Source organism: Lathyrus oleraceus, chromosome 5, assembly GCF_024323335.1.
Source record: "Lathyrus oleraceus cultivar Zhongwan6 chromosome 5, CAAS_Psat_ZW6_1.0, whole genome shotgun sequence".
Classification (NCBI taxonomy): domain Eukaryota; kingdom Viridiplantae; phylum Streptophyta; class Magnoliopsida; order Fabales; family Fabaceae; genus Lathyrus; species Lathyrus oleraceus.
Genome location: NC_066583.1, coordinates 186,132,294 through 186,159,604, shown reverse-complemented (window position 1 = coordinate 186,159,604; position 27,311 = coordinate 186,132,294). Strand labels below are relative to the sequence as shown.

Below are 27,311 nucleotides of genomic sequence, written 5' to 3'. Positions count from 1 at the left end.
GGTCCGTTTGAGCGGTTTAACCGGGCGTTTTCCATTTCAAAATTTGATAAAAACCTGTATGTTTCCGAGAGGTTTGTTTCGTGCTAATCATTTTGATGGATTCAATTTAATTTTTCGAGCATTTTTGTGTCCGACTTTTATTCATTTTGAGTCATTTCTTTTTCTATTTTTTGTCAATAGGTTTTAAATAATTAAATAGGATTAATGGTGGTCTTATTTCGATTTTATTTTAATTATTTTTTAGTGTTGAATTTTTATTTGATTTTAGTTAGTTTATTTATTTTATCATTAAGTAGTAAAAAAGGACAATCTTGGCATTAGAATAAAAATAAAACCTTACATATCTCACTATACATACTATGTACTTCGCCAATGTATGAGACAACAAAACCTAGCCCAATCAAAGGCCAAGAGGTGCCTCCATTCCACGTATTCTACTTCTCTCCAACTTTGAAACCAAAAAATCATGTTGAGTACTCTCACTTCCTTTTCCCTAGGGACTCTCCCTCACACAAGTTAAACAACAACCTTACACACTACATTGATAATCTCTTCACAAAAACAAAAACAAAAACAAAAATCTACTTCCTACTACTACAAAATCAAAACTCACCATTAAATAACCTTACAAACCATACCACCATGTTTGTCTTTTCTTAACATTTTCCAAGAAAGAGCTCATTAAAACTCATACCTAAAAGCCTTAGCACATCATCTGCTTCATCCCTTTAAAACCATTAAATACTCATCTCCCTCTCCTTTTCAAAAATGAGAAAGAAATAGTAACTAAAAAAAAGGGAAAAGAAAGTTGCATCGAATAGAAGTTGATGAGTTCTCATGTTGAAAAAAGGAAGAAGCTCTTCCTTGTGAAAATGCAAATTATGAACCGATCCATCAAGTTTCACTAAGCAACATACATAACCTCTAATTTCGCATCATTTTTTATCTATCCTTTCACAAACTCAGCTCCTGCAACGCAACAAACGTAGCAGCTCTAGAGTCGGTAACTTTTCTATTTTTCGAGTTTTATCATGTTTTGGTCATGGTTTTCATACTTTAATTTGATTTCGGACTACACCGATCTGACTTTGCATCGCATTTTGTTTTATTATTCAATTGCATTGTACATATTGCTTAGATATTGCTATTTTTTTTATAAATTTAATTTGCTTGATTGTGATGCAATGCTTTTAATTTCCGATTTACATTACCATGTTGTTGAATTTTTAGGATTCAACAATTACTCCATGAAATGCATGAGGAAAGTGACATGCATGTTAGAATAATACAAACATTTTGTTTTTTTTTTATTGTATTTTCACACTTTGTGGTTCAAGTCAATGTATATTAGTGTTGGATTTGTTTCTAATCATTTTGATCTGCATTGCCATGAAAATAATAGGTGTGTGACTGCTACTACTTTTGCTTTTGTTGTTTTATTTTGTTTTATTTCATCTCAGCGTAATAGTTTAAGGTATATATGCATGGGCGCGTTGTGTTAATAATTGACCACCCACGAGTGAGTGGTAGAGGTATTAGGTGCTTCCCAAAAGACCACGCGTACGATCCCTGGTGCCAACATTTTCCAGTTTTTAACTCTTTTTTTTTTTACATTTTTCCATATTTCTAATAAATCTTATATTATATATCCATGGGTTCAGTAAGATTATGAATAACCACCCATGGCTAATCCGTTTTTTTAATAAATCTTATATTATATATCCATGGGTTCAGTAAGCTTATGAATAACCACTCATGGCCAAGTGGTAGAAACATTTGGTGTTTCCCATAATGCTAAGGGTTTGAGCCTTGAAAACCCCTATTTCTGCCAATTATTATTATTATTATTACCATGTTTTTACTATTTTTCACCTTTTTATGTTTTGCCATATTTTATTAATACTTGATTAGATTTTGACTGTTTCTTTGATTTCTTTTCATGATTAAACATCGAGACTTGGTTTATGGATACAACACTCCCCATATTATTATTTCATAATTATTTTGTCGATATATTAATAGTATTTCACCGTGTTTTGATTCATCACATACGAAATTTCGATTATTGTCAATATGCATAAACCGACTTTTAAGAACATTACCTAGGGTTTTTGTTTGCTTCTCAATTTTCAATTGCCTTGCACGTCTTTGCGTTATGTGACTTTGATTCGCATCCTCGCATCACGATTTTGATCCATGTACGTCCCAATTTTATTTCTTTTGATTTAATTTTTGAGTGTGTTGAAAATATAACTTGTGTGTTTGTTATTTTCTTCACATGACTTACTCTTGGGCCTTCTCACAATGAGCTCTTAAGCAATATCAACTTAATTTTCAATAATTTCAAACCTTTGTACATTAAAAAAAATTAATTTAATTTCAAACCATTTTCTTAATTAAAATTGGAAGAAAAAGATTACCTGGATGAAAGGTCCAGTCGTAGTCCCGAATGCTAGGCTCAAGTTGTAAGAGATTGTAAGCCATAAGTGTTCGTCTTGCTTTTAAAACACTTGTAAATATTCAAACTCTTTTCATAATAAAATTGAAATAAAAATATTACCTGGATGAAAGGTTCAGTCGTAGTCCCGAGTATTAGACCCAAGCTGTAAGAACTTGCAAGTTATAAATACTCGTCTTTCCAACCCCAAAAGACTTTCAACCAATCAAACTCTTTTTTCTCGTTGACGTGCGATCAATCAGAAAAACCTTTTTATAAAAGAAATACATCTTGTCTTAATATGATGCAAAGAAATGCTTCATCCATAATTGTTGAGTTGAGACAAGTGATGTTTTCTGAATGTTGATTTGTAAATCCATTCAATGTAATGTATATGTCTGTTTCTCATCTGTTTTGGGTAAAACAATGTTTCTCGTCGATTAATATAAGATAGCTTTCGCCAAAATCAACCAACAAACAAACTTTTTTCTACCTAGAACTATGTGTGCCTTGAGTTCTCTATTGAGATACGTAGGAGCAGGATTGTGAAATCTTGTCAGGCCCATTAATAAAAAATCTTATGTTTAGTCCCATTCGTTGCAAAAAATCCAAAAAAAATATATTTTCTTTTCTATTGATCCTAGTATTCTTTCCCTCATAATAACTTGAGAATCCAAACATTTTTAAGCTAACACTAACGTGCACAACTAACCTAATGGTTCCCGTTGAGTACAACGGACGTGAGGGGTGCTAATACCATCCCATTGTGTAATCGATTCCCGAACCCTGATTTGGTTGCGATGACCATAATAATTGTGATTCTTTCTTGGGTTTTATCGATATTTACCCTTTCCTTTTTAGGAATAAATAAAGTTCAGTTGCGACTCTGTTTAGTCCATCATGTGAGCATGCGTTTATGCTTTGCTAGGTCGTGTTCTCATTTTTTTTAGGTGCGACAGATGGCGAGTCTGCTAGGGACGGAGATTTCCCTAAGTGAGTCAAGCCTAGTTAGGCCATTTGTGTGCCTTTGTTTATTTACTTGTGTGGATTTCCTTTATTGCTTTTGCTGTCTTTATTGTCCTATTAATATAATATGTTGTTTTGGTTCCATCATGCTCTAGTACTTGGATACTCTAATTGCAAACCTTGTGGGAACGACTCTCTACTCGAGTCTCGAGTAAAAACATAAGATAAGACGTGCAGGTCTGCGAGATGAATTTCTTGTTGGGTAAGTACGAGAACCTCACTTAGAGTAGATCCTTTGGAGGATGTTGTTGCCCGACAAGTAAGTTCCCGTAAGCTTCGAGATCTTTATTAGGATACATGACTCTAAGGACCATTTGTAGAACCTTAATCCTTTGGACAACTAGGAAACATGGTTGTGTAGTGTGGATCCGCGAGATGAATTTCTCGTTGGATCGATGCGAAAACCTCACTTAGAGTAAATTGTTTGGATGGAGTTTATGTCTGACAAGTAAGTTGTCGCAAGCAACAAACAGTCTTGTGGATCCTTGACTCTGGGAATCTTTGCAACCCTAGATCATACCCAGTGAGAACCTATTCTTGGAAAGCAATCAGATTCATCAGTACCTCAGACTTTTGAACCTATGTATTGAAAAAAACAAATATACATGGCTTGCATTACATTCATTCACATTCCATTGCATCTGCATCTCATCAGAATGCATGTCATTTTCCAGACAAAATACAAAAAAAAACTCATCCATCCTTTGTCCATGATCAGCAAAGCAATTCCCGACACGCGTTTAGAATAAAGAACCATGTCTCAGAAGATGATAGACGAGCTAAGGAAAAGTCAAGAAGAATTGAAGGAGGAACTCAATATTTTGAGGAGCCAAATGGGATGGGTCTTGGAAACCCTGCAAGCCTTATTGAGAAAATATGGTCATCCCATACCCATTGCTGCAGCAGAGGGAGCTACTGCTCCACATCTATCTGGTGTTACCCCAAGTCAAGGGTAGTTCTATGTGGCAGCTCCTCATCTACCGGCAAATTTCCCTCCCTCAGGATGTCATTATCAACATCCTCTGGTTATTCCTCCTCAAAATCACCGAAGTCAGGTGTAGTGGTAAATTCATGATCATCAAGTTATGGATAAGCTAGACATCAAATAACAAGAGTCGCCACCGCACTTTTATTGTTTCCAAGGGAAAAGGAAAAAAGTACGAACAAAATCCAAAAAGTAAGAAGTTTTCAAATCAAAACTAATAAAATGTCAGAGATTACAGGTAAGGGGGTTGGTTACACAGAGGGAAGGTGTTAGCACCCAAAGTGTCCTAGGTACTCCTAGGGAGCCCTTTTTGTGTGCATATGTATTTGGTACAAAATGATGTTTACAAACAAATAGAATTGGGGGATGAGAAAAGAATTCATTAATTATATTTTTGTGTTTGGCAAGACCTTCGGTCTTGTGCCTACGTACCAACATAAAAATGAGGGATCAAAACCTCGTAGTTCGTGATACAAATTTCAAAGTGGATGCATTGCTTTTAACAAAAATTAAGTTTGAAAGGCACAAAGGCCCAAAAATAGTTTGAATGAGTTAGTTCTTTTTGGCTTTTTGAAAGTTTAAGTCAAGTATAGTTAAGTTTATCTAAAAGTTTGATTTAAGAAAAGGAGTTTGAAAATGCAATGGCATAAGGCCAAAGTTTCTATCTTTTTACAAAGTGGTCAAAGTTTAGAATAAAATAAGTTCAAACAAATAAGATTTTGAAAATAGAGGGAGAGATTTTGAAATTAAAGAAATAGGGAGAAGATGAAGAGACTAATCCTATGCACAAAATTAAAAGTTAAGAGTTGAAAAGATCTGACCAAATGGGTAGCAATCCAATAGACAAGAATGTAAATAGAAACCCAGAATTCCCTTGGACATTTAGAATCAAGCAACACACAAATGCACAATTATATTATCTTGAAGAGCAAAGGCATCAAATAAAGATAGCCACATCCAAGCTTTAGCCATTCCATGATCTTCTTCAAGATTAGCCCATGTAGCAGATGAATTCCACAAATCACAGGTTCAAAATAACAGCTTCACAATGATCATGTTACAGATGAACTCAGAGGGATCTTGAATGATGTATCAGATGAAGTTTCTAATTGCAAGCACTTGGTTTCTCAATAAGTTGGCATTGGCCAAGTCATTTAGCATAAGAATGTTGCCTAAGTTCTAAGTCCATTTGTCCAAGATCAAGCCAACAGTCCACACAAAAGTTTTTAGGGTTTTTGTTGTTATTATGTACATTAATGGTCAAAGACCACACAAACAAACAAAGTATACACAAAAAAGATATATCAGACAATATGGTCCAAGTGGACAAAGTGAAAATTGCATTAACATAAACAATTAGAATGATATGAACAATGGCAAATGTATAAAAACTAGAATTAAATGGCATTAAAGTAAAGGGCTTGAAATTAAAAGTTAGTAGTTAATAGGTTAGAAGTTAGTATTATTTTGCTTTTGCTTTTCATTTTAAGACATTCTTTGGAGAACACTCAACCCACTTATCACAAGCATGGATCCTTGAACCAAGACATCTTCCAAAGGAAGGAAAAAAGGCCAAGTTTCCACACAATACCGTGAAAGAGGGGAGACTTACAATCTCACTAACTAGAATGCTTATGCCTTTTATGTCACAAATTTAGCGCTATGTTAAGCAATCGTAATTGGACTTACGTAGAAGTCACTATTATTTGAGGCCGGGCAATAGAACTTTGGTGTTAATGCATGTTAGAGACATAGTATTATGAACTATGCTCATGAAACATACCACACACAAAAAGAATATGCAAAAGGTGTTGCCTAATCTCATCCATACTCATGTTAATTTTTCAATCAACTAGTTTTAGGACTTTGAGATATCATAGGCCAAATGAGATGAATGCATAAAGAAGGGGAATGAGATGAATATGGAGGGGAATGGATCAAAACTCAAATTGATAAAAGGAGGACTTTTACCAAATTAATATCATCCATTCATTTTGGGAGATGGAATGTACATTCCATCAATCCCCTAAATCCAATGATATTAACTTGACATAGTCAAATCAACCTTGACCAAGGCCCAACAACAAGAGTCAAACACAAACAAGTCATCACAATTGGTCAACAAAATCATTTTGCATTTATTCAAATTTAAAACACTAAAATAAGGCATTTAAATTTAATATGGTTTGTCAAATTCCTAAAACCTCATCAAAACACCAAATAAATGGCCATGCGATTTATCATAGGTCAAACAAGGTCAAAGGACCTTGGAGAAAATATTTCACAATTTTTAAAGACTTAAAAGTATTTTTAAACAATTAAAAACAAATGCAAAATCAATTAAATCATGAAAAATATTAATAATGATCCAAAAAAATAATTTTAATTCAGAATATGAAAGAGGAAATTATTTGAAATTTTTTGGTGAAACTCTCATATTTTTTGTATCAATATTAAAATTAATATGAATTAATGAAAATAAAGCAATTAAAATGAAATTTAAATAAACAGAAAAAACGTGGACCACTTGATCTCCCTCATTAGTTGAGGTGGCAGATCAAGTGGCTACCAGTGCGCGTTCCATGGTGCACTGCAGTCAACGCGGCATAGGCTTGGTATTTAAAAGCAACACACGAGATTAAAACAATTTGAAAAGGATCAATGGCTCTGAACCATGCCAACACATCACCAGTGTCCAAAGGTCGGTCATCTTCTCCGGTGACCCTGGTCGGACTGGTTCACTCATCACCATCAAGAAAATAAAAAAGGACATGATCTAAAAGAAAAAATGGCGTAGAGCACGAATCTGATCTCAATTTTAACTAACTCCACATATATAGAAAGATATGAGGAGTTTAATTTTGAGGTGTGTCAACTGAGTTGCTTCGATTTGACCTCTAAGCAACTCAATCTTCTTGCCTACATTGGTAGGACTTCAGACAACCAAGGATCCAAGAGAATTGAGTGGAATTCAGAGAGAATCAAAGAGATGAAATTTTCTGGAAAATACCTTTAATGTAGGTCTGGATTCAACTGTTCTTGCTTTGGCTTGTGCTTGGTCTTGCTCAGTATGCTTGCAGAAGTGGATTAGAATGCACAAAAGGTCTTGGATCCCTGGAGTTTTGAATCTCAAAATAGTGAGATTCAAACTCAATTTCTAATGGAAATTCTCAGGATTATCCTCTCAAATGGAAGGGTTGGGGGTTTAGGATCAAAGTTGGCACGAATGTGTGTTGAATTCTGAGCATATGGAGCTCTATTTCTAGCTGGATCATGTGATATTTGCACCTTCCAAATGACTTTCCAAAATTGGCAATGAGTGATGCATGGGTGCATGGGCGTGTACAGGCCCATGAGATCATTCCATTTGATCCACAATTGAGTGTAAAAGAGTCTGAAATCAACTTGGAATGCAAGGCAATAGTACACAACTATTTGAAGTTTGATCTTTTCCAAATGAAGATACCATGTTCAAGCCATGCCCAACCCTAGCAAATCTTGTCCAAAATGGATGAAATTGGACTTTTTGGAAAGGTTAGATCAAGAGGAACAACTTCCATGTTCAACACTTTTCCATTTGAAGCTTGTATCATGATGAATGTTTAGGTTGAATTTTGGAAATTTCAACATATCAAAAAAAATTCTAAGTGTCAAGCCATATATCTCAATATTCCACCTTGCTTAACTTTTTATGTGAGCTTCAAATGAGAAAATTGTCTTCATAAAACTTGTAGATCTTCCAAAGAACTTCAATATGGTCACCAATTTCATGTCATTTGGATTTTAAATGATAGAGTTATGCATTTTTGAAGTTTGGAAAAATCACTTGTTCAATGGTATAGGTCAAAACTGACATATAATGTAACCTCATATCACATGCTCATAAAAGTTGAATTAGCTCTCACTCTAAACATCAAAGTTGAAGTAGACATCTTGAATTTGATTTTTCCACTTGTAAATATTTCATCTCATAACAATTGAGCAAGTTATAGCCTTTGGAAGTTGACTTTCAAATTAGGGTTTAGACAAAATGACCTATAATGTTTCAACATAGAAAATGATTTTTCAAGCAAAACTAGCTCTAGGTCTCAACATGAAAGTTGTTTGGAATGTCATTTAGAGTAACGTTCATTTTGGAATAATTTTCATATGGTGAAAAATTTAGGAGATAGGGTCTAGGGAGACCCAGTTTTGATCAGATGAATTCATCTGGCCAACCACCATCAACCAACTTGCTAACCTTTAATTCTTTGGACTTTCTTGGCTCATGGTAGAGCATATATGCATAAGATGATGAATTTTGAAGTGCCCCTTGAGAAATTTGATCAAATGGCCAAATAGCTTGTTGGAGAAGTTACTCAAGATACCCAAACTCTTGAAGAAAACTTGATCAATATAACATGTAGGAATCAATGGAACTCATATATGATGCTCATAATCATTCTTGGATGAATTCATGGTTGTGCTCTTTGTCATGAGGGTCTTAAACCCTATATATGAACTTGATAGATCAATGAAGATCATGCCCCTACCTACAAAAGAGTTAGGCAAATGCAAAGACATGTTTTTGGTATTTTGGTTAGTAAAAATGATAATATACAAATATGATACAATCACACAGTGTTTGGTGATCTCTCCCAAAACAAACCCAATGAAGAAGGGGTAAGGAGGATGCCAAGGTATGATCCCAATGCTAATGCTTATGATGAAATTGCATGAGGGATATTATGGTCAAAATTGGGGTCTTACATCAGGTTCGGAACAAAAATCATAATCAGAACAAGAGGAACAAAGATCATAACGACCCGGTTTCGGTGCCATATAGCAAGCTCTACTCGCAGCTGATCCAGAATGCTTTGGTGACCCCTCGAGCTCTCACACCTACGTCACCATACCTTTCATGATACAATCCAAATGCAACATGTGAATTCCATAAATGGGAAGTGGGACATGACCTGGATTCTTGCTTAGTGCTGAAAGCCTTGGTACGAGAACTGATTAACAAAAAGAGCTTAGTCTTTAAAGAAGATCACTCGAAGGTCAAGTGCGGATACCATACTGGAAAGATTGATTGGCATAAGGTCACCAACACTCAAGGAGGAATGCTCATATACATATATCTTGATTTCTAGGCCAAGTAATGAGAAAGGCGAAGGACCCCTGAAACCCATCAAGGTTTTGTACCAAAAGGAAGAGGTCAGGGATGTGACTAACGAGATATCATCATTTCCCAGTAAGAGAATTGAGATACTGCCTTGGATTTACAATGTCATGACCCATGCCAACGGAAGCAAAGGAGAAGTGAGTAGTGGGTCCAAGAGGGTTGCGTCCAACGATGAGATTGAAGGAAAATAATTTGAAGATCGTCGTGCCAATGTCAAAAAGCTTGTTGATCCCAACCTTCAAGTGACTAAAAATGAGCAGTTAACAATGCCTAAAGTGTCATACCATCAACCACTACCTTTTGGTATTCATTACCAACAATCCTGGTTTTCTCCTGATCCAAATCAACGAGCCCAAGGCCCGGCATATTGAAATCAACATCAAAATCAGCCCAGGCCTCGAAATAACTTGGAAGGAAGAAATGCTCCTCGTCATCCAATCCTCATGACATATAGCCAACTTCTACAACCTCTGATTCAAAACTCATTAGTGGTTCCCAGGTCTATTAAGTCGGTTCCACAACCTTACCCACCCGGGTATGACCCAAATGTGCAATATGGATATCATGTCAGATCAGAAGGGCATTTAAATGAAGACTGCAACGCTTTCAAAGCCAAAGAACAACAGTTGATTGCAACAGGTACATAGTCTTTCAAGAAGGAAGCTTGGTGGTGAACGTTAACCTATCGCCCGGATAAGTGTGAAGTCCTCAAGGGGTGTGTCCCGAAGTTAATGGATCAAGTTTGAAGAAGCCAATTCCCTAAAGCTGCCAATCATTTGGCTATTTCAGGATTTTTTTTGTAACTTCCTTGCATGTTGATTGTTATTTGCTTTTAAGCATTGTTGTTTTCTTTGAATTGGTAAGATTAATGAAATGTTTATGCATCTTTTGAATTAGTCCATTTGTATTCACTCGTTTTCATTTATGTTAAAAACAAGAATACTTCTCTCATTCAGTTTTTTTTATCAAAATGTTGTGTTAACAAAGATTGGAAGGAGGATGATGAAAACGAAACACCTGAAATTGTTGTGGTCAGATTTTGAAGAAAACCTTGTCAATAATGTAAGGCATTGTTTCAAATCCCCAAACATCAGAGAGATAAGGAGTTAGTCCCTAGTCAACCACTTTGAGCCTTGAAGTTAGTATTTCTTTTGGAACTAAAATCCTTAATCTTAACCAGGGACAGAGTAGTTTGTTCAGTTAATCTAACTTTGCATTTAAGTTGCAAGAGGAAACATCCCACTTAAAGAGACCAACCATATGCTTGAAGTGTCAAAGAAGTTGTGAAAAACCCAATATTATAGCGGTTGTTCCTCAATAATCAATGACATGGAAGTCACAAAAAAAATTCATCAAAAAAATAAAAATCCCGCTAGGTCGAATACCACAAAAGATGACTTAGGCAAAAATCAGGGCATCCCGATGGACCAAAGGCTTCAAAGAAGCAGTCCAGGAAAAATTAGGGATAAAAAAATAAACCAAAAGAGGTCATTAAATCCTCAACAAAAACAAAATAAGGTGACTTCCATTTCAAGAAAATCTAATCTTGAATCCTCATTTTCACCTTCACACCTTCGAAGTCGAATCATGTATCAAATTAATTGAATGTAGGAATTGGAGATCATCAAGAAGAAGGGGTGGGTTAAAATTAAAATTGACCTTATATCCTTTTGTTTTATAAAAATAAAAGTGAAGCAGGCCGCATTACAACCCTTAAAAGACCTAGTTGAGGCAGGGTTTATTCTGAAAGAATACTACAACAAGGTTGTGTTAACCTAACTCTAAACGATTTTTGTTAATCATTTATCGCACCAACTTTCATATTGTGAATGACTAGACCATCATTGTGTTCTTATTAATGACATGTTCACTGCATTTCACCCGTTCATATCAATAAATTTTGATTTGAAATTTTTTCATAAGAATTGCATTAAAATTACCATTTTTGAATGAACAATCTTATTTTCGAGTCAGCACTTAGCATTAAAGAAATTACCACAATATACAATTGAGGAATTGGATAAAGTGAAAGAAGTCCAATCAGGGGAAATCACTTTGAGTATCAGTCAATCCGAGCCAATCACCCCAAGGTTTAGTTAGCCAAGAGTAATTTGTTTCAAGACTCAGACTAGGGCAAGCCACCTCAGAAGCTCATTGAGTCCAACTATCCGAGGATAGTCAACCAAAAGTCTGCCATTCTAGCTTTTGGCTAATCAAGGTCAGATCATTGCGGTATTCAAACATTAGGGCAAGCTATCTCGAGATCGTCTCATGTCAAGCTGTTTCAAACTCACTTTCAAGGTGATCATTTTCAAAGACCCAATAAACTGGGGCAAGATGGGCCATAGAGGGGAAGACCCCATTCATGCTTTCAAACTGCTCAAACAAATTATGCGATACAACAACAACTATTGGGTCTGGGACGAGTGCCTGAAAATCATGCTAGCACGGTTCATTAATCCTCCGAAAGGATCCATTTGGCTAAGTTGTGGTTGTCAATCTTAATAGAATTCTCCTTTGACAACATTGATCACAAAATATTTGGTTGAGTTCTCGGTGTTGAGGAATCATGATCTCCATAAAAAGCCTTTACAAACTCCCAGTCCACTCAAGTGTCAGCATTTTCATATCATGATCATTCATATATCATGCATAAAAACAAATTCGAATCATGCATAGCCAAAATGTACTTCGCGCTCATTTTGCATTGATACAGGCCTTGTTGTTGATCCTATATCTTTTGACCTCTAACTCCAGTTTGTCTTTGGTGCCCTTAAACCATCATCCGGTTTTCACAGTCATTTTCAAGTCCAACTCAGTTGGCACCTATCCGATGAATTTGTCCATGAGGTTCAATTCCTTTTTGGATTATCCGATGAATTTACTCTTGGCTCCTTTTTTATTGATGTATTTCAATAACTTGTCTGATGTGCTTTCAGATGTTTCCCCACCTGTTTGATGTATTCTCGAATATGTCTGTCTTGTATTCTGATGTATTTCCATAATTTTATCTGATGTATTCTCGAATATGTTTGTCTTGTATTCTGACGTATTTCCAGAATTTTTTTTATTTACCTGAGGTATTATCGGATGTTTTTGTTATCTGATGTATTTCCAGAATATCACTTGTAATTTTAGTGCATTTCCAGAATTCATATCTTTTACTCTCCGATGAATTCTCGGACATGTCATTTTTGTTCTGACGCACTTCCAGAACCCCTATGTCGTTCCCTAGCATTATTTCAAGGCTCATTGGTGTCTCCTAAAATTCAGCTATCACTAGAATTATTCTAAGCTCAGTTGTTACTAGAACTTATTTTAAACCCAATTGTCGTTGGCATCATTGTCACTCCGTTTGTAAATACAATCATAATTGGTATCTGAAGTTCGGTTGTCGCCAACATCATTTCAAGTCCAGTTGTTGCTGTAAAACTCTGTTATAGTCGGTTCTTATTTTACTAATGTCCTCGGTCAAGTCCAATTGTTGTTGGCAAAATCCGTTAGAAGCTTGTTGTAATCCATTGCTTACGGTGAAAGTCCAATTGTTGTTGGCACCTATCCCCTAAAAGTTGGTTGTAATCCATTGCTTACGGCCAAAGTCCAATTGTTGTTGGCATTTATAGAGAGTTTGATTACCGTGTCTTTCCTGATGGTTCCATAAAAGTCATGTATGACTCGTCATCTTGAGGAATTCCCATAAGCGTAGAGGTTTTTCGTGTTAGAAAACTCCAATGATGTTGGTTTTATTTGATTTCTTTGTAAAGAATCATCGTAGCCTTTTGCGAGGATGGTTTACTTATAAGAAGACTCCTATTTATCTTTGTTTTGCATAAATTCTCTGTTAGGAATCTCTAAAATCTTTGATTGGGTGAATTTCTTATGAGAAATCTCCAGAACTGTCAGATGTATTCTAAAGTGCCAGGTCATGTATGAACCAATTGATGAAACTTGCTTTGTATGTTTTCCAATATTGTCAGGTCAACTGTTGTTCAAGTTTTCTTTGGGTTTTCTAATGTTGTCAGGTCACGTATGAACGTGTTGTTAAAATCTCTGTGAAACGTCCATAATTGTCAGGTCATCCATTAACCCGTGGATATACTTTCTTTGAATTTTCCAGTATCGTCAGGTCATGTATGAACCTATTGATAAAATTCCCTTTGATTTTTCCCAAGTGTTGTCAGGTCATGTCTGAACCTGTGGGTGAAACTTTCTTTAAATATCCTAATGTTGAGGTCACGTATGAACCTATTGATTAAAATTTCCTTGAATTTCTAGTATTTTCAGGTCATGTCTGAACTTGTTGTTGAAACAGTTTGAATTTTCAAATGTTGTCAGGTCATGTATGAGTCTATTGATGGAACTTTATTTGTATGTTTTCCAGTTTTGTCAGGTCATGTTTGAACCCATTGATGGAACCTTTTGATATCCCCCAGCATTTTCAGATCATGTTTGAACCTGTTATTGAAACTCTTTGAATATTCTAATGGTCAGGTCATGTATGAACCTATTGATGGAATTATTTGATTTTTTCCAGTATTGTCAGGTCATGTATGAACCTGTTGACTAAACTTTCCTTGATATTCAAGTTTTCATCAGGTTAATGTCTGAACCTGTTGTTTAAACCTTCTTTGTATGTTCCCTAATACTGCTAGGTCATGTTTGAACCTATTAATTGAGCACTCTTTGAATATTCAAGTGTTATCAGGTCATGTTTGAACTTGTTGAAAATTCTTTGAATATTTCGGTGTTATCAGGTCATGTATGAACCTGTTGTTAAAATCTCTTTGCATATTCCCCAATTGTCTTTCTTCCAGCAGGATTGTTATCCCTAATGAATTTCTACCCTCATTTTTGTTTTTCGTGGGCTACCTTTACCATATATTTCCATCATTCCCCACAAGTATGTTTATCATCCATCATAATTTTTTATGCTAGACTTCATCATATCTATAACATATCAAAATCACCATCAAAATAAAAAAAAGAGTCGTGCACCCATGGATAATATATCATATCATGCCATGTGCATGCAGGGGTCAAAATCCAGGTCTTCTTAGTATTTAATTATATTCCACTATGGTCATATAAAGAGTGCCTGCTTCATATTCTCTGGTTGAAGATACTTAAATAAGGGAAACTGTCACACCCCAATTTTGACCCTGAAACCCGATTCAATACATTCATCATAGTTGTTGTACCTCTGTATAGCATAACATGCATTCCATACCGCATAATGCCTAGAATGTCAGTCGAAATAAATTTTCGGATCTAGAGGCAAACCAATTGAATCAATTATCAAATGTGTGTCAAAACAGCGTGGGAAAAAGTTTTAAGATCAAGTTTGCAGACATCAGTTTTATTAATGTATGTTTCACGTAGTTTAACTTGGTGTACTCGGTTTATTTTTCGGTCACATTTTGGTCCGTCTAAGCGTTTTAACCAGACACTTTTCCATTTCAAAATTTGACAAAAACATATATGTTTTCGAGAAGTTTATTTTGCGCTGATCAATTTGATGCATTCAATTTAATTTTTTCGAGCATTTTTGCACCCGATTTTTATTCATTTTTAGTCATTTCTTTTTCTATTTTTTGTCAATTATTTTTAAATAACTAAATAGGATTAATGGTGGTCTCATTTCAATTTTATTTTAATTATTTTTTAGTGTTGAATTTTTATTTGATTTTAGTTAGTTTATTTATTTTATCATTAAGTAGTAAAAAAGGGCAATCTTGGCATTAGAATAAAAATAAAACCCTACATATCTCACTATATATACTATGTAGTTGGCCAATGCATGAGACAGGAACACCTAGCCCAATCAAAGGCTAAGCGACACCTCCATTTCATGTATTCTACCTCTCTCCAATTTTGAAACCAAAAAACCATGCTCAGTACTCTCACTTCCTTTTCCCTATGGACTCTCCCTCACATAAGCTAAAAAATAACCTTACACACTACATTGATAGTCTCTTCTCCACACAAAAAAAATCTACTTCCTGCTACTACAAAATCAAAACTCACCATTAAATAACCTTACAAACCATGCCGCCATGTTTGTCTTTTCTTAACATTTTCCAAGAAAGAGCTCATTAAAACTCATACCTAAAAGCCTTAGCACATCACCTGCTTCATCCCTTTAAAACCATTAAACACTCCTCTCCCTCTCCTTTTCGAAAACGATAAAGAAATAGTAACTAAAAAAAGGGGAAAGAAAGTTGCATCGAATAGAAGTTGATGAGCTCTCATGTTGAAAAAAGGAAGAAGCTCTTCCTTGTGAAAATCCAAATCATGAACCGATCCATCAAGCTTCACTAAGAAACAGACATAACCTATAATTTCACATCATTTTTTATCTATCCTTTTAGAAAGTCAACTCCTGCAACGCAACAACCGTAGCAGCTCCGGCGTCGGTAACTTTTCTATTTTTCGAGTTTTATCATGTTTTGGTCATGGTGTTCAGACTTTAATTTGATTTCGGACTGCACTAATCTTACTTTGCATCGCGGTTTATTTTATTATTCAATTGCATTGTACATATTGCTTACATATTGTTGTTTTTTTATAAATTTAATTTGCTTGATTGTGATGTAGTGCTTTCAATTGCCGATTTACATTACCATGTTGTTGAATTTTTAGGATTCAACATCTACTTCAAGAAATGCATTGGAAAAGTGACATGGCTGTTAGAATAATACAAACATTTTGTTTTTGTTTCTTGTGTTTTCACACATTTGTGATTCTAGTCAATGTATATTAGTGTTGGATTTGTTTCTAATCATTTTGATTTGCATTGCCATGAAAAGAATAGGTGTGTGGCTGCTACTTCTTTTGCTTTTGTTGTTTTATTTTGTTTTATTTCATCTCAGCGTCATAGTTTAAGGTATATATGCATGGGCACTTTATGTTAACAATTGACCACCCATTGCTGAGTGATAGCATTAGGTGCTTCCCACAATGCCATGGGTTCGCTCCCTAGCACTAGCATTTTCTTGTTTTTAACTCGTTTTTTTTTACGTTTTTTATTTTTCTAATAAATCTTATATTATATATCCATGGGTTCAGTAAGTTTATGAGTAACCACGTTTGGCCAAGTGGTAAAGGCATTTGGTGATTCCCATAAGACCATGGGTTTGAGCCTTGAAAACCCCTACTTCTGCAAATTTTTATTATTATTAGCATTTTTTTTTACTATTTTTCACCTTTTTATGTTTTGCCCTATTTTTTTAATACTTGGATGGATTTTGACTGTTTATTTGATTTCTTTTCATGATTAAACATCAAGCCTTGGTCTATGGATACAACACTCCCCATGTTGTTATTCCATGATTATTTTGTCGATATATTAATAGTATTTCACTACGTTTTGATTCATCGCATACGACATTTTGATTATTGTCAATATGCACAAATCGGCTTTTGAGCACATTACCTAGGGTTTTTGTTTGCTTTTCAATTTCCAATTGCCTTACACGTCTTTGCGTTATGTGACTTTGATTCGAATCCTTGCATCATGATTTTGATCCATGCACGTTCCGATTTTATTTCTTTTGATTTAATTTTTGAGTGTGTTGTAAATATAACTTATGTGTTTGTTATTTTCTTCACATGACTTACTCTTGGACCTTCTCACAATGAGCTCATAAGCAATATCAACTTAATTTTCAATAATTTTAAACCTTTGTACATTAAAAAAAATTAATTTCAAATCATTTTCTTAATTAAAATTGGAAGAAGAAGATTACCTCGATGAAAGGTCCAGTCGTAGTCCTGAATGTTAGGCTCAAGTTGTAAGAGCTTGCAAGCAATAAGTGTTCGTCTTCCTTTCAAAACACTTGTAAATATCCAAACTCTTTTCATAATAAAATTGAAAGAAAAAGATTACCTAGTATTAGACCCAAGTTGTAAGAACTTGCAAGTCATAAATACTCGTCTTTCCAACCCCAAAAGACTTTCAACCAATCAAATTTTTTTTCTTGTTGTTGTGCAATCGATCAGAAAAACATTTTCATAAACGAAAGACATTTTATCTTAAGATGATGCAAAGAAATGCTTCATTCACAATTGTTGAGTTGATATAAGTGACGTTTTTCCGAATGTTGATTTGTAAATCCATTCGATGTGATGTATATGTCTGCTCCTCATCTGTTTTGGGTAAAACAATGTTTCTCGTCGATTAATATAAGATAGCTTTCGCTAAAATTTACCAACAAACAAACATTTTTCTACCCAAAACTACGTGTGTCTTGATTTCTCTATAGAGATACGTAGGAGCAGGATTGCGAAATCTTGTCAGGCCCATTAGTAGAAAACCTTAGGTTTAGTCCCCTTGGTTGCAAAAAATCCAAAAAAATATGTTCTCTTTTCTTTTGATCCTATTATTCTTTCCCTCATAATAACTTAAGAAGCCGAACATATCTAAGCTAACAATAACGCGCACAACTAACCTAATGGTTTCCGCTGAGTACAACGGACGTGAGGGGTGCTAATACCTTCCCCTTGCGTAATCGAATCCCGAACCCTAATTTGATTGCGACGACCATAATCATTGTCGTTCTTTCTTGAGTTTTATCAATATTTCCCATTTCCTTTTTAGGAATAAATAAAGTTTGGTGGCGACTCTGTTTAGTCCATCATACGGGTGTGCGATTGCGCTTCGCTAGGTCGTGTTCTCATTTTTTTTGAGGTGCGACACTTTGCTATGTTACTGCATGTATTATTTTATTTTCATGTATATCATGATAAAACTACATAAATCAAATATTGGTCTCTACATAAATTAATTAAAGAATGCATTGTTGTTTTGATTTTGGTTCTATAAATTTATTAAATTCCTTACATCATCAACATATTTTATAGTACATGTGTTGCTGTTTTGATTTTCATTACATCATAATCATTATTGCATTGTTGTTTTCATTTTGATTTTGATTTTGGTATTGATATTAATTTCAAAACTAAATGTATATTTTCCCCAATTTTCACAGAAGAACAACTCGGTATTTTTAGAGAGATCATGCAAGTTGTCACTAACCAGAAAGGAGGTGTGTTTTTTTATACGGTTATGGTAGAACTGGAAAGACTTTCATGTGGAACATACTTTCAGCAACTTTACGTTCTAACCAAGATATTATTCTAAATGTCGCGTTAAGTGAAATCGCAAGTCTACTTTTACCATGAGGTAGAATGGCCCATTCAAGATTCAAGATACGTGTACCATGCATAAAATTATCCATTTGTAACATTGAGAAAAATATGACCTTGTTGGCTTTTTGCAAATAACAAAGCTGATTATATGGGATGAGGCGCCTATGGCAAATAAATTTTATTTTGAATCTCTTGACAAGTCCTTGAAAGATATTATGGGTCATGACAATGTGGCATGTGAGACAATTTTTGGAGGCAAAGTTGTGGTTTTTGGTGGTGATTTTCGATAAATACTACCCGTCATACCAAGATGAACAAGGTATGATATTGTGCATTCAACCATTAATGCTTCCTACATCTGGAATCATTGCAAGGAACTAAAACAAACAAAAAAATATGCGTTTACAAACTGGGTCCAACTCTTATAATGCAGCAAATATTCAATTCTTCTCAGATTGGATTTTAAAAGTAGAGGACGGTCAAATTTCTGAACCAAATGATGGTTATGCGGAAATTACAGTTCCACCAGAGTTACTTCTTACATAATACATAGACCCCATTGAGAAAATTGTTACAACTACTTACCCAAATCTCCTCCAAAATAACACAAATACGAATTTTCTATAAAGTAGAGCTATTTTAGCATCAACTATTGAGAATGTTGATGAAATAAATGATTACATCATAGAACTTCTTCCAGGTGACTATTTTTTAAACACAATTTTTTCACTACATATTATTAATTCTCATATGTTGTTGTTAACACACTATCTACTTTTTTCAGGTGAAGTTAAAGAGTTTTTAAGTAGTGATTTCATTGATAGATTGAAAGCTAATGACAATGATGCTTACGAATATTTGACACAAGAATTCTTAAGTTGTTTAAAAACTTCTGGATTGCTTAATCATTCCATGAAACTAAAGGTTGGAACAACTGTAATGTTAATACGGAATTTAGATAAATCTGAAGGTTTGTGCAACGATACAAGATTGACTGTTACAAGGCTAGCAAATCATGTCATTGAAGCTAAGCTTATATCAGGTACAAATATTGGAAACACTATTTACATCCCAAGAATATCTTTTTCACCTTCTCAATCACCTTGGCCATTCAAACTTATAAGACGATAATTCCCCATTATTGTCTCATTTGCTATGACAATAAACAAATCTCAAGGATAATTGTTAGACTTTGTTGGTTTATATTTGCCAAAAGATGTATTTGTTGGTGCAAAGGTAGAATATATGATGAATGGAAATATTCTTATTCAGAGAATGATGGCTACAAAAAGGATTAAAAGTTACAATGATTGACACCCTATTTATAAGCCTCTAACAAACTTAAATATGAATCAAATCTAATATTTAAATCTAATATCTAACAAACTTAAATATGAATCAAATCTAATATTTAAATCTAATATCTAACAAACTTAAATATGAATTAAATCTAATAATTAAATCTAATACCATCCCTTAATTCATATTCCATCAAAACTTGTAACACCAATTCCATCCCTTAATCTGAGAAATTGATCAGTCTTGATAGCTTTCGTCAGAACATCTGCCAACTGCTTCTGAGTGCTACAGTGTACAACTTCTAACACTCCCCTCTGAACTTGATGTCTCAGAAAATGATACTTGGTCTCAATGTGCTTGCTTCTCCCATGCAACACTGGGTTTCTGGCAAGATTGATTGCAGACTTGTTGTCAATCATCAGCTTCAGAGGTTTGTTTACTTTAATCTTCAGATCCTGCAATAGATTCAGAATCCACACAGCTTGGCATGCAGTAACAGCAATCTTACAATTCTTCAGATCAAATCTCTTCAGAAGTTCTAATTCATACTTGAGCTGATGCAAAATAATACCTTTCTCAGAGTATCTGAACTCCATCCCTAGAAAGTATGTCATTTTGCCTAGATCAGTCATTTCGAATTCATTCATCAGAACTTTCTTGAACTTGGCTATCTCTTGTTCAGAACTTCCAGTCTTGTTTCTCTCTATAGCATCAAGTTCTTCTTTCATGGCCTTCAGCCAGAGCTTCTGCTTAAGAGCCTCTTCTGTACTTATGGGTTCAGAGTCTACTAACATGGCACACTGAATAACTTCTCCTTCAGAGTCTACTTCAGTGTCTTTCAGCATGTCAAATTCTGCATATCTTCTGGGGATGTTTCTGATTCTTTGTGGTCTCTGAACTTGTTCAGAGTCTTGAGCTTCAGAGTTTCTAGCTTCAGATGGTTGACTTCCTCCAGAGCTTTGATCATCTTCAGGGTCTGGCATATTTCCAGAGTCTGAATTGCCACCAGAATCTGGATAACCATCAGAGTCTGGGTCATCTGGATCATCAGAGTCACCTTCATCTTCTGAGTCTTCTCCAGAGTCAGAATCACTATCAGAATCAGAATCAACGTCAGAGTTTACTCCAACCTCAGAAATTCTGAACTCTGACCTTTCTTCAGAGGTTCTAACATCAGAGTCAGATTGAGACTTATCCCAATTCCAAACTTCTGATTCCTTCACAATCACATCTCTGCTGAATTCAATTTTATTGGTTTCTGGACAATAGAGCTTATATGCACCTGTACTGTGGTACCCTATCAGAATCATCACTTTGCTTCTATCATCCAGCTTCTGTCTTCTGGCTTCTGGAACATGTTTATAGCAAACAGAACCAAACACCTTCAAATGACTAACACTTTGCTTATCTCCAGTCCACTTCTGTATTGGAACTATTTCCTTCAACTTCTTCGTAGGACAACGGTTGAGTACATACGTTGCAGTGGCAACAGCTTCTCCCCAGAGCTTCTGAGGAAGCTTCTTCTCCTTTAGCATGCTTCTCACCATATCAAGCAAAGTGCGGTTTCTTCTTTCAGCAAGACCATTGTGTTGAGGGGTATAAGGAGCAGTAACCTCATGCTCAATTCCATTCTCCTCACAGAACTTCTGGAACTCTTTGGAGTTATACTCACCTCCACCGTCAGTTCTAAGAATCTTCAGCTTTTGACCACTCTGATTCTCAGCCTTCATTCTGAACTTCTTGAATTCATCAAACACCTCGTGTTTGAACTTAATAAGGGATACCCATGTCATTCTTGTGAATTCATCAACAAATAACACAAAGTATTTATTCCCTCCCATCGATGCTACTGGAAATGGACCACACACATCAGAATGTACAACTCCCAAGGCATGTTTTGCTCTTGGAGCAGTTTCTGACGCAAATGGCAATCGTGGTTGTTTTCCTTCCATACAAACTTTGCATGACTTTTCAGGCTTCTTAATTGCAGGAATTCCATGTACCAACTTCTTTGAATTCAGATGTTTTAAGCTTCTGAAATTCAAATGACCAAATCTTCTGTGCCACAGCTCACTCTCCTTCTCAGCACTTGTTGCACTAAGACATTCTGAGTCTGCAGTTCTGACATTCACCTTGAATGTTCTATTCCTTCCCTGTTCTGACTCCATAATCAACTTCTGATTACAGTCGTACAGCTTCAGAAGATTGTCCTTCATGGTAACTGAGAAACCTTTCTCAATTAATTGTCCCACACTCATCAGATTGCTTCTGATGCCAGGTACATACCACACGTTCTGAATCAATGCTGTTTTCCCATTGTTCAGAGTCACTCTGACATTTCCCATACCTTCTGCATTAAGATATTTGTCATCAGCACATCTGATCTTTGTCCTCTTTTCAGAGTCAAAGTCAACCAACCATTTCTTGTTTCCAGTAAGATGATTTGAACAACCAGTGTCCATATACCACCAGTCTATCAGATCCATATCATCAGATTCAGAGGCCATCAATAGCACAGATTCGTCATCAGAACTTCTGGCTATATTTGCTTCTTCTGATTTTCTCTCCTTGTTTGACCAACAGTCTCTAGCAAAGTGACCAAACTTCTTACAGCAGTAACATTGGATTTTCTTCTTGTCATACTTCTCTTTTCCCTTCTGAGCATTTTTTTGTCTATCAGAGGTTGAGCTCTCTGACTTCTGACCACCATCAGATCTTCTCCTGGCTTCTGACTGCTTCTGATACCTCCTATCAGAAGTTGCTTTCAGAGCCTGCTGCTCTACTTCCCTTTCAGAAGTTCTCTCAGTCAAACGCAACTCTTGCGCTTCTAGACTGCTCTGCAGCTCTTCAATTCTCATGGTGCTCAGATCTTTGGAATGTTCTATTGCTACCACAATGTAATCAAATTGAGAGGTAAGGGATCTCAATACCTTCTCCATGATTGTTTCTTCAGAAAGAGTTTCTCCACACGCTTTCATCTCATTAGTGATCAGAATCACTCTGGAGATGTATTCAGAAACTTTCTCATTATTCTTCATGTTGAGATTCTCATATTGCTTTCTCAAGGACTGAAGCTTCACCTTCTTCACTGATGCGTCACCACCATAACATCTAACCAGTGTGTCCCACGCAGCCTTTGCTGTCGTTGAATCTGCAATCTTCTCAAACACATTTACATCAACACATTGATGAATGAAGAACAATGCTTTCTGATCCTTCTTCCTTACTTCCTTCTGCGTGTTTTTCTGTTCATCCGTCGCATCTGCTGCTACCGGAACATAACCATCAGTGACAAGATCTAGAACATCTTGAGCACCGAACAGTACACGCATTTGGATCATCCAACGATTCCAGTTTTTACCGTCAAATACTGGAAGTTTGGTGTTCATGTTGCCGTTTCCGTTCATCTTTCTACCTTGCACAATACACTCAGATTTCTCACACAGTGTTTCCCAACCCACAGAATTAAAATTCTGATCAGATTTTGTTCAAGATTCAACACGAATCTAAGAATCAAAATCAAACACACAAGACCTCACGTTCACTCGTGTTTCCCGTGTTTCCCAATGAATCTGAACCGGAGCTCTAGATACCAATTGTTGGTGCAAAGGTAGAATATATGATGAATGGAAATATTCTTATTCAGAGAATGATGGCTACAAAAAGGATTAAAAGTTACAATGATTGACACCCTATTTATAAGCCTCTAACAAACTTAAATATGAATCAAATCTAATATTTAAATCTAATATCTAACAAACTTAAATATGAATCAAATCTAATATTTAAATCTAATATCTAACAAACTTAAATATGAATTAAATCTAATAATTAAATCTAATAGTATTCAGTCATGGTCAACTTTATGTCGCAATTTCATGAGTCAAGAGCAAGGCTGGTTTGAAAATCTTAATTCATGACAAATACAATAATCATGTAGCTCAAACAACTAATGTGGTCTTCAAGGAAGTTTTCCATAATATTTTCTAGGTATTTTTATATTTCATGTTCTTTCCCCGTATCTTTCTATTTAACAATGAAATATTTTACTCAAACCTATCTCTTATTTGTTACAATTTCTATTGACTATTTCCTTTTCTTCTTTTGTAGGCAATGGCTTCTCTTCAATTGTTCACAATTTTTTTGTTTTCTTTATTTTTTTTGTATGACTCATGCTTGAATTTCAATTTTAAAATTACTGAGGTTTTGTTACTTTTGATATTCGTTTAATTTATATTAACGCGTGACTGATTCTATTATGTATACAATATTTTCTTCTGATGTTCAACCATTGCACACTTTTAAAATTCATGCTAGAAATTAATCTCTTCTTGATCAAGATATTGCTATATATTTTGAAATTCTTTTTGCATACAGCTTGAATTAATTGCATATATTTCGAAAAGATTTGTATACTTTCATTTCTATGCAGAACCTAATAATTAGATTGAAACAAGAAAAAATATATAAATAAGGAAAAATGTAAAATCTTCATTATTATTCATTATTATGTATTTCAATCAATTATATTCCAACAAAAATTCATGCAAAAACAATGCTTATACCCGTGCGGACGCACGAGTCTTCTACTAGTATATATTAATAGAAAATAAAATAAATATTTTTATAAAAAACAAATGAAACCTAGATAATTGCATTAAAAATTATCTTGTGCTTTGAAGTAAATTTACGAGAAGTAACATTAAAAATTATCTTGTGCTTTGAAGTAAATTTATGAGAAGTAACTATATCTTGTGCACTTTAGTTTGTTTAGTAATTAAATCAAACCTAAGAGGCACTAAGATCTTGACATGGGAACTTATGGAAAACCAACTTGGTTCCATACAGTAACAAACAAACAGAGGCAGTGTAGGAGTTATTAGAAGTAATTCATATTTATTAGTTGTACTATTTTCTTAGCCCCTAAGTTTGTTAGAGGGTATTTTAGTATTTTATCCTATTCTAGTAACCCTAGTTTTAGCTTATAAATAGGGTGACAATCATTGTAACTTTTATCATGTTTTGTAGCCGTCATTCTTAATAGAATATTTCCATTCATTCTATCTTTGCACCAACAATTGGTATCTAGAGCTCCGGTTCGGATTCATTGGGAAACACGGGAAACACGAGTGAACGTGAGGTCTTGTGTGTTTGATTTTAATTCTTAGATTCGTGTTGAATCTTGAACAAAATCTGATCAGAATTTTAATTCTGTGGGTTGGGAAACACTGTGTGAGAAATCTGAGTGTACTGTGCAAGGTAGAAAGATGAACGGAAACGGAAACATGAACACCAAACTTCCAGTATTTGACGGTAAAAACTGGAATCGTTGGATGATCCAAATGCGTGTATTGTTCGGTGCTCAAGATGTTCTAGATCTTGTCACTGATGGTTATGTTCCGGTAGCAGCAGATGCGACGGATGAACAGAAAAACACGCAGAAGGAAGTAAGGAAGAAGGATCAGAAAGCATTGTTCTTCATTCATCAATGTGTTGATGTAAATGTGTTTGAGAAGATTGCAGATTCAACGACAGCAAAGGCTGCGTGGGACACACTGGTTAGATGTTATGGTGGTGACGCATCAGTGAAGAAGGTGAAGCTTCAGTCCTTGAGAAAGCAATATGAGAATCTCAACATGAAGAATAATGAGAAAGTTTCTGAATACATCTCTAGAGTGATTCTGATCACTAATGAGATGAAAGCGTGTGGAGAAACTCTTTCTGAAGAAACAATCATGGAGAAGGTATTGAGATCCCTTACCTGTCAATTTGATTACATTGTGGTAGCAATAGAACATTCCAAAGATCTGAGCACCATGAGAATTGAAGAGCTGCAGAGCAGTCTAAAAGCGCAAGAGTTGCGTTTGACTGAGAGAACTTCTGAAAGGGAAGTAGAGCAGCAGGCTCTGAAAGCAACTTCTGATAAGAGGTATCAGAAGCAGTCAGAAGCCAGGAGAAGATCTGATGGTGGTCAGAAGTCAGAAAGCTCAACCTCTGATAGACAAAAGAATGCTCAGAAGGGAAAAGAGAAGTATGACAAGAAGAAGATCCAATGTTACTGTTGTAAGAAGTTTGGTCACTTTGCTAGAGACTGTTGGTCAAACAAGGAGAGAAAATCAGAAGAAGCAAATATAGCCAGAAGTTCTGATGACGAATCTGTGTTATTGATGGCCTCTGAATCTGATGATATGGATCTGATAGACTGGTGGTATATGGACACTGGCTGTTCAAATCATCTTACTGGAAACAAGAGATGGCTGGTTGACTTTGACTTTGAAAAGAGGACAAAGATCAGATGTGCTGATGACAAATATCTTAATGCAGAAGGTATGGGAAATGTCAGAGTGATTCTGAACAATGGGAAAACAGCATTGATTCAGAACGTGTGGTATGTACCTGGCATCAGAAGCAATCTGATGAGTGTGGGACAATTAATTGAGAAAGGTTTTTCAGTTACCATGAAGGACAATCTTCTGAAGCTGTATGACTGCAATCAGGAGTTGATTATGGAGTCAGAACAGGGAAGGAATAGAACATTCAAGGTGAATGTCAGAACTACAGACTCAGAATGTCTTAGTGCAACAAGTGCTGAGAAGGAGAGTGAGTTGTGGCATAGAAGATTTGGTCATTTGAATTTCAGAAGCTTAAAACATCTGAATTCAAAGAAGTTGGTACATGGAATTCCTGCAATTAAGAAGCCTAAAAAGTCATGCAAAGTTTGCATGGAAGGAAAACAACCACGATTGCCATTTGCGTCAGAAACTGCTCCAAGAGAAAAACATGCCTTGGGAGTTGTACATTCTGATGTGTGTGGTCCATTTCCAGTAGCATCGATTGGAGGGAATAAATACTTTGTGTTATTTGTTGATGAATTCACAAGAATGACATGGGTATCCCTTATTAAGTTTAAACACGAGGTGTTTGATGAATTCAAGAAGTTCAGAATGAAGGCTGAGAATCAGAGTGGTCAGAAGTTGAAGATTCTTAGAACTGACGGTGGAGGTGAGTATAACTCCAAAGAGTTCCAGAAGTTCTGTGAGGAGAATGGAATTGAGCATGAGGTTACTGCTCCTTATACCCCTCAACACAATGGTCTTGCTGAAAGAAGAAACCGCACTTTGCTTGATATGGTGAGAAGCATGCTAAAGGAGAAGAAACTTCCTCAGAAGCTCTGGGGAGAAGCTGTTGCCACTGCAACGTATGTACTCAACCGATGTCCTACAAAGAAGTTGAAGGAAATAGTTCCAATACAG

General features: G+C 35.4%; 1 protein-coding gene across 1 annotated transcript in view; it reads left to right on the top strand.

Annotated features, from left to right (window-relative positions):
• LOC127079612 (uncharacterized) overlaps window positions 1–19,890 on the top strand; it is a 34,609-nt gene extending 14,719 nt beyond the window's left edge. Inside the window, exon 3 of the mRNA XM_051019992.1 lies at window positions 19,544–19,890. Coding sequence (XP_050875949.1) covers window positions 19,544–19,890 — 347 coding nt within the window. The remainder of the gene's footprint in view (window positions 1–19,543) is intronic.
• Window positions 19,891–27,311: the final 7,421 nt, after the last annotated feature.